Genomic DNA, 9,122 nt, shown 5'->3' with positions numbered 1-9,122 from the left:
AGGGTCAGAGGTGAAGAACAGGGGTGAGCAACCGCAGCAGAGGAGTCTTCTAGGGGGACCGATCCTGGATGCTTAGAGAGGGAAATGAGCTGGTGACAGATGGATGGGAAAGGCCCGAGGCCGGAGGGGGGGGGTGTCTGGGGGTGATGGGGCAAGCCGCGATTCCAGCAACACCTCAATCTAAGTTGGTGCAAGAGAGCAACTGAGATGAGACTTAAAGCCGTTAAAGGGCAGGGGATCCAAAGGCATGGGGACAGGTGAATCCTGGTACCGGCTTGGGCAGACGAGGACTAGGTGCAATCCTTGTAGCCTGTGTGGCTCCGGGAGAGAAAAAGGCCGGATGAGCTGCGATGCCCTCTCTCCTGCCCACGCGCGGCCACAGGCTCGGAGGACTGCAGAGTAGTTAGGGTGGAGGGGTCCCTCCTGGGCACCAATCCGCGACGTGAGTGGGGGGCTCGTCCTCCGTCACGCCCTCACCCAGCCCTGCGCTAGTCTCAGGCTGGTCCCCCACGCCCCCCTAACAGTTCCTTCACCTTCCACGCGTCTGGACCGTCCCGGGCCCTCCCTCTCCACCCGCCTGGGTGCATCGATCCCGGGGCCCCGGCTCAGCGCCTCGGGGCGGGTCCCTGCCGCCCGCACCTGCCCCCGGGGGCGGAGCGCAGCGGCGACAGCGCGGCCCCAGCCTCCGCCACACGCTGAGCTGGCGGGCGGACCTGCCGCTCACCGCGGTCGGGGTGAAGCTCTCTCGCTCTCTCCCGCCCTCGGTCCCTGGCACTCCGGACTTGGTGTCTCCATCGTGGTCGGCTTCGCCCCGGGGGATCTGCAGCTCCGGCGCCATGGAGCCGGCTCCCGGCAGCGAGCGCCGCAGCCCCCCTGGCCCCGGAGTCCCTCGGCCGCCACCGCGGGGCCACGCGCCCTCGGCCGCCGCCCCCGCCCCCAGCCCGGCTCCGCTGAGCTCCTCTGCGCCGCCGGACGAGGATCCACAGCCGCGGATCAGCGAGAGCGGCCAGTTCAGCGACGGCTTGGAGGACCGAGGTGAGCTGCCACCGCCCCGCGCTCCCTTCCTCTCCGACCCTCTGAAGCCACCTGTCCCCTAAACGCGGGGCTTTGGTGCAAAGAACGGAAGCGACTGTTCCACCTTTCGGGATCCCTGAGGGTCGGGCAGCGGCGCCTCCCGAGAGCCCCTTTTCAGTTTTCCCATCTCGGCGGGTGCCCTAGGCCAGCCTTCTCCGGTGCCCGCGGGAAAAGTTTGCAGACCGGGTTCTTGGCGTCTTATAGGGGACTAAGGGATACCTCTCTCCGTGCAGGGAGATGCGGGTTCCAATGCATCCCGCTACGCGAGCCCCGCCAATCACCCGGGGAAAGTTTTTTTTTTTCTCTCCCCCCACTGGGTTAGTGGCAGAGCACCCGCTAAGGGTGACAACTAGGGTCCCCTTATCCTCTGGACTTGCGCGGGCCCGACGTTCCCTGGATCCTGGGTCACAGCGGTCACCTCCCCATAGTGTGAGGGTGCTGGCAGAGAGCTTAGGATGTTTGGGGGTCTAACCTGATCTGCACAGAGGTTACACTGATACTTCCTGGAGAGCGTGTGTATCCAGCTCTGAGCCCTTCCTTGGACGCTGGCCTTGGACCCCGGCGCATCGCCTGGAAGGCACCGCCATCTCCCGCCCACAGCCACTGTCTCCTTAGTGGGGCTGCGTCGAACGCTAGGGCTCCCTCATTCCCCCGCCTGGCTTTCCGTCCCCATCCTGCTTAGATTCTTTGCGGAGAGGACCGCATCTACACCTTTCCTCTTCCTTGCTGCTCCCTAACTGGCCCCCCTCGAAAATTATCCACGGTTCAGCCGAAAGCTTTCAGTTGCTGGCAGATTTGGGGGTCTCTGCAGCCCGGCCTTTTCTCAGGCAGCCGGCTCTGTACACCTCTATTCATTTTTCCCCCTTTTTCTTGGAAGCTTTCATCTGTCGACTGTAGAGTGCTTATATTATTTTAGTTCTGGCAGGTTTCTGTCCTATTCTTAGTACCTCCTGAACATCTTTATATTCCGGTTTCGCGTTGGGATACAGGATCTCTTCCTTAGAGATTCCGAATTGTAGCGTGTGAAACAGGATGACATGGAAACAGATTTCCCAGAGAAACAGCAGAGATGCTGCGCGGGGAACTGGAGCCGCTCCAGCTTGGAACGAGTTCTGCACCCGGGTTGCAGGTCCTTTCCCTGTTTCCAAAGAACTCGATTGCCTCGGAGACAGGAGAGTGGATGGCATCACCAGAAAGCCAGAAAACCCTCTCACTTTAGTTCTGGGGTGTGAGAATTACCTTTGCCTCGCAAGATTTAAACATTCCGCATTGAAGAAAGACGAATAGTCGGGCTGGGCTTAATTCTGTAGCATTGCGGGTTATCTGTAAGTGCCGATCAGTCTCTCCCCACCCCTGCACAAGGACAGACAAGAAACCCATACTAGCATGCATTGATATTTAGTAATATCTAGAGGCCATGCTTCAATATTAAATGAAAACAAAAACACAACAAAAGCCTCTTCTGAATACATTCTTTAGGTTTTCTGTCAGTGGTCAAATGAACTTCATTTTCTATTATATTGTCTCCTGAAAGCATCCCCTGTTCATAAGCCACTGCTGTGTGGAAGCCTGCATATTACACACAACCTCTCTGTCAGAATGAATCGTGTCTTCCACAGAACCCAGGGTTCCATGCCATTTTGAGCTAGCTGAAAGTCGTTGTGACATTTCTTTTGTTCCACCCATTCCTGGCTGCAAAGAAAGAGTTAATGATAAATGAAGGCCCAGAAGGCTGCCTGGGAGATCGGTTGTAATATTTTATTATATGTTTGTGTTATTTTAGCTTCCCTGTATCCATTTTTTTTTCTATCTCTTGGGAATGGTTCGTGGGTTGTGACATCTTTCCCACCAGAGACAGGAACTGGGAAGAGGAAAACTCCTTGGTCTCCATCTCTCCTTGGTTGCAGTGGCTTTCTGCTGGGCCTAGTCCCTACAAGGTGTGGGGGATGGGCGCTCCCGCTGCAACGTCTACCTTCCATACTATTTTTTTGTGTGTGTTGACTTCCTTCTGAGGTGGTAGAACCCTTTGGCAGACGGCTTCTGATTCCCAATGGAGAGTTGCTTTATATCCTAGCTGTTTGGAATTTTGGAGACATTTTCTTCTTAGAAGTGAAATGGACTGTTTCCCAGAATTCCAGTCAGCTCAGAATGTCCCATCATTACTGCAACAGCTGATTGATTGAGCCTGTGGTTCAGGAAGCAAGCAAGAGTTATATGGTTTAAGACCTTCAGGAAATAAGAGACACACAGACGCACACACACATACACACAGACACACCCACACACACATACACATACAGAAGGGAGAGCCCAATTAATCTTCGGACTTTCTTCTTCCTTTCTTTAATATCCATTTCTCTATGATTTTGTCCCAAAGCCTAGAGTGTAGTCCCACCTTATTATGGCTTTATTTAGCTCATTCTCTAGCTGTCCATCTTAAAGGCAAAACAAACAAACAACAACAGCAACCAAAACCTTCTTGCAGAAAATTAAAGCTCAGTGGTCTGGTGTGGTGACTCAGGCCTAGAACACCAGTGCTTGGGAAAGAGAAGCCTGAGAGTCACTGTGGGCCCATGGCCAACCTGGGCTACACATCAAATTCCAGGCCAGGAGATATCAATGAGAAGCGGTTCAGACTACTAAGGAAATTGCCGTCTTCACGTATACTTGCCCCTGCTTTTATACTATGTTAATATTTCCCTTGGTATTGTCAGATCCACCTTATGAGATTTAAGTTAGGTTAAAATTCCACCGTGGAAGCCAGCTGTGGGGCAGGGATGCTGCGACACTGCACGTGGACCTGAGCCCTGTCTTAGTTTCTGTTGGGCTGGTCGGCCCGACTCCGGCCCGTTTGATGCTGCTCTCTGGACCCTCACCGTTCCCCCACAGCTCTCTGGCTTGTGAGTGTGCAAGCATCTGGCATGGATGCAGGAGAACCAGTGTGGCGATAAGTCATTTCTGAGCTGAGCCTTTGTGGTTCTTCCCTTGGAAGATGCCCATTTCGGCATCAGCCCTGCATGCGTCTGTATATGTATATGTTACTTGTGTGTGTGCACGAGACACACATGTGTAGAGGCCAGAGACAGCTTCAAGTGTCAGTCCTCAAGTGATGTCATCTTATTTTGGGAACAGAATCTCTCACTGACCCAGAATTGCTTCATTCCACTAGCTGGCCAGTGAGCTTCCAGGGACCCAAGCATGCACCACAATCCCGGGGTTTTTTATACAGGTTCTGTGGCTTGAACTCAGGCTCTTATGCTTGTGCAGCAAGTTCTTTACCCACTGAGCCTCCTTCTGAGCCCCTCAGCTGCATCTTGAGAAAGGAGACGAAGAGCTAGCTAGCATGGTTGCATGGAAAGAGAAAAGCCCTTCCTCTTTTGGACAATGTTTCCATCACAATGACTTTATGTTTTTTTTTTTCCTTCCTCCTCAATTTTACAATCTCCTAGGGGAGCCACGAGGAAAGTCAGATCTGGGGAAGGACTTCTAGTCCTACTGGCTCAGAAAACCCAGAAGCCACTGCAGCAGGTGGCCCAGCCCGCTATGGCTGCCACCTCTTGGGGAAGAGTGTTGGGTCTGGTGGGGAGGCCAGGGGAGGCACCCTCAGGTGTGGTCAGGACCAGGTGTGCTGTTGAAACCAGCCAGCTCTGGAAGGAGAAATGAACACTGCCCAGCTGAATGGGCAAGGGTGTGCACAGTGATGATTGCTCTCTGTGGAAAAGTAAACCGGCTTCTTAAAGGGATTGTGCCCCTACTGGACAGACCTCTTGAAATGGGTGCTCTCAGACTGCCTGGCAAATGAGCGACTGATTTGAGCTGGTACTTAAATGGTGCAGTTTCACTTCTCCAGAAACCAATGGGCTAGGATAAAAGAAAAATTGCACATGTGTGTGTCTGTGTGTGTTTGTGTCTGTGTGTGCGTGAGAGAAAGAGAGAGAGAGAGAGAGAGAGAGAGAGAGAGAGAGAGAGAGAGAGCGAGCGCACGCGCACAAGTGGAGGTTAGAGGACGATGCCCAGTGTCTTCCTTGATTACCCTCTACCATACTTTTTTACTGTAAAATATGTCAACTTAAAATTCCTTTTTACATTTTATTTTGCTTTTTTCTCTTAAACACCAATTTTGGAGTCTTTTATTTTATTTTTAATTTTTCAAATTAGAATATAATTACATGTTTTTCCCCCTGTTCCTTTCCTCCCTCCAACCTTTCCCATAAACAACCCTTCTTGTTCTCTCTCAAGTTCACAGGCTTTATTTCTTTAATGGTTAGTCTATGTGAGCAACACTCAGTCCATACAGTGTTAACTGTACTTATGATATTGGGGCTGGTCACTGGTCACCAGTTGGGGGACTCTTCCCTGGGGTAGACTCTGTCTCCTGCCCTCAAGGTTCCATAGTTGCCTGGAGTTCTTTGTGTAGGGTTGAGACTCGGTATGATTTCCCTCTCCCGTGTTAGCACGTCTGTTCTTGCCATCCCTGTTCAGGTCTTGTTTAGGCAGCCATGTTGGCGAGACCTCATGGGTGTGTAGCTTCTCTGACCCTTCTAGGAGATGAGATCTCACTCCACCTTATCTTTCAAGACAGGGTCTCTCACTGAACTTGGAGTTGCCTTTTCAGTTAGACTGGCTAGCCAACAAGGCCCACAGTCCTTCTGCTTCCTCCACCAGTGTTACAGGTGTGCTTCCAGGTTTGTCTTTTATGTGGGTTCCTGGGATCTGAACCCAGATCCTCAGACTCGCACAGGAGGCACCATACCCACCGAACCATCTCTCTAGATAAAAAGATCTTAAAAAAAAAAAAAACTCATTTGGCAAAAGGGAAGGGGATTTTTAGGGGCCTATGGGGCCTGTTCATAGGTGACAGCTTCTCTTGGACACAGAGTGGTTGCAGTTAGAGGTAAGATGAGTTTTTTTGTTTTTTTTTTTTTCCTCCAAGAACCCAGGAAGAAGCGGAGGAAGGTGACATCCAGTTATCATTCCAAGGCACTAGGATATACAGCAGAGTCTGTCAGGACAAGAGGCCTGTCTTCTTCCCATCCAAATGGAACTATTTATTCACTATTTAGGGATTAGGTCTCCTATAGCCTAGGCCGTGCTCAAACTCACACATAGCTGAGGGTGATCTTGATCATCTGCCTCCACTTCTGGGGAGGGATCACAGCTGTCTGTCACCATGCCCAGTTTATTCGGTGCTGGGAATAGAACCTCCAGCCTGTGAGTGTGGCAGGCAAACACCATACCAACTGAGCTACAACTGCAGCTCCCATTTCTGAACGAATGAAGGAAGTGTGAGGGTAGTCTCCCAGTGCAGTGGTGAGGAAGGGGCTGGTAACTCCTGCTTGCTTTCTCGTTCACCTCGGGTCCTATACAAGGTCCCCTTCCTGGCTTTATTCACTCCCGTGTCTGCTGGGGTGTCTGCTCACAAAATACCCTTCTCCAAGGTCCTGCTTGCTTTGTTTGAGGCCTGTTCAAGGATGACTGGACAGAGCTAGTTCAGCCGAGTCTTTGTTAACATTTTTTGGGTGGGAGGTTGAGACAGGGTCTACTCTATTCTGTAGCCTTGATTGTCATGGAACACACTATGTAGACCAGGCTGGCCTTGAACTCACAAAGATTTGCCTGCCTCAGCCTCCCGAGTGCTGGAATTAAAGGCACATGCAACCATGCTTAGCTCTTGTTTTTTTTTTTTTTTTAAACAGGATGCAGTTTTGAGCAGTGGTGCTGGGTCAGAAAATGATTCCCCAAAACATGTTACTCTGGCGTGCTAGGCATGCTGAGAAGAAGGTTTCCAGAAGGCCTTAGAAGCAAAGGCTCCCCTTGTCATTTTCCTTCCTGTCCCCATTTCACCCCAAGGCTGACCATAAAAACTAGAATTCCAGGCTGGGAGATAGTGCAGTTGTTAAAAAGCTTGGAAGCATACGGACCCGAGTTGTAGCTCCAGAACTCAATTAAAGAGGCTGAATGTGGTGGCAAATGCTTGTAATCCCAGTGCCGATAAGGTGGAGACAGGCCTATCCCTGGGGCCCACCGGTGAGCAGCCTCAGCAGAATGGGTGGGCTCCAGGTTGAGTGAGAGATGCTGTCTCAAAACAAGTGACAGATAGAACCACACTTGAGGTTAACCTCTAGCCTCCACGCACATGCACATACGTGTGCACATGCACCTGCACACACACCAGCTAGTGTAAACACACACACTCCAGCATATGTATACACACATTAGCATGTGTACACACATACACACACAACACTCTAGCATATGTATACACACATTATCCAGCATGTGTATATACACACACACATACACACAAACATACACATACATACATACACACACACACACACATACACACACACACCCCAAATATTAAAACAAAACAGGAAAGAACCTTCAGCCCTCTTCCTTCAAAGATAGCTATAAGCCCAAGAATTACTGTTTTCTATGCAACCCACCCTCAAGTGTAAGAACTGGTCACAGAGAAACTCCGACTGCCCTTGTCTAATACTGACTCTATTAAAAGGCCTCATTCTAGTCCTGACCCACACCCAGCACATCAGTGTCTTGCAGAAAACACTGAGGCTTGGAGCAGACCGGTCTTATTGAGTTTCTATGCTTCACTCATCTCTTATTTAATCCCATCTCTACAGGGATATGCATTTTTCATTGAATCTGAGCATAAAAATAGATCCCCTTGGCTTTTGGGTCTTTATTCCTGAAGCCTTCCATGTTACATAGGATTGATGATCTCCGTCTCTCTCTGTCTCTCTCTCTTGCTTCACCCCTCCTCTCCCTTCCCCTCTCCCCCTCTTTCTTTCTCCCTCCTCCTTCCTGTACCTCTTCCCCTTCATTCCCTTTACCTTATCTTCTCTCCTTTCATCTTTTCCACTGGTCCTAATTGTTGTTCTTACCGATTTTTGAGACAGTCTCATGTATCCCAGGCGGCATTCAAACTTCCTGTGTATCCTAAGATGACCTTGAAGTAATAATCCTCCTACGTCCATTCCCAAGGGCTGCTATTTTGGCATTCATCACCATGTCTGGGTTATACAGTGCTGTGGATTGAACGCAGGGCTTCATGCATGCTAGGCAAGCTCTCTACTGATTGAGCTACATCTTGAACCCGTCACATAGATCGTTGTTTTACTACGTTTGTTACATTTCGCATCCCCTACAACCTGTCCTGTAAATGTGTCAGTCATGATCCTAACTATAGAGGACGAGTGTTCCCTTCCTATTTGGTTCTACAGTGGTGGTCGGTCAGATACATGAATGGTACTCATATGTGATACATCACATACTGTGACATTTTACAAATGCTGCCTAAGCTTTAGCTACCTATTCATCATTGTCTATAGCTACTGTGATGAAATTGTTCAATTTCTGAGAGACACATTATGTAGCCAGAGTTGGCAAACTGGCTTTTACTTGTATAAGATACATGACTGAAAATTTGGCTCTCTAGGGACCAAAAAAATGGCATATACAATCTCCTCTTCCTCCTTTTGGTTTTTCCAAGACAGGTTTTCTCTGTGTAGCTCTGGCTGTCTAGGAACTCACTCTGTACACCAGGCTGGCCTGGAACTCAGAGATCTGCCTGCCTCTGCCTCCCAGGTGCTGGAATTAAAGGCATGCATAACCACTGCCTGGTTACAATCTTAGTCTTTTAAAATACTTTTGTTCTTGTTATTTATTCATGGGTGCTGGATCTAAAACTTGAGTTTGAGTGCAGGAGCAATATGTGCTCTTAAGCACTAAGCCATTCTTCACCCTTACAATTTTATTCTCAAAGGGTAAGAAAGGAGTATAAATCAAGATCAATCTGAAGATGTTTAAGTGGGCATTGCTGGCGAGTTGTCGCGGATTCATGCCCTTGAAAAGGGTTCCTTATGTGCAAAGCACAGGAGATAAATAAAGCCTGTTGTACTTGCAGCCTTCCTACAGAGCTAGCTCTGGCTTTGGCAGTTTTCCTGTACTATCATATTCTGATAGTTTGTGTGTGTGTGTGTGTGTGTGTGTATGTGTGTGTGTGTGTGTGTGTATGTGTGTGTGTG

General features: G+C 49.8%; 1 protein-coding gene across 1 annotated transcript in view; it reads left to right on the top strand.

Moving 5' to 3' along the window:
• Positions 1 to 215: 215 nt before the first annotated feature.
• The window catches only part of Tmem163 (transmembrane protein 163), a 184,465-nt gene continuing 175,558 nt past the window's right edge, over positions 216 to 9,122 (top strand). The window contains exon 1 of the mRNA XM_031381019.1: positions 216 to 1,035. Coding sequence (XP_031236879.1) covers positions 837 to 1,035 — 199 coding nt within the window. The 5' untranslated portion in view covers positions 216 to 836. The remainder of the gene's footprint in view (positions 1,036 to 9,122) is intronic.

The sequence above is a fragment of the Mastomys coucha genome, unplaced genomic scaffold, assembly GCF_008632895.1.
Source record: "Mastomys coucha isolate ucsf_1 unplaced genomic scaffold, UCSF_Mcou_1 pScaffold1, whole genome shotgun sequence".
NCBI classification, from domain to species: Eukaryota; Metazoa; Chordata; class Mammalia; order Rodentia; family Muridae; genus Mastomys; species Mastomys coucha.
The sequence above is the reverse complement of the archived record's forward strand: the minus strand, read 5'-3'. Positions and strand labels throughout refer to the sequence as shown.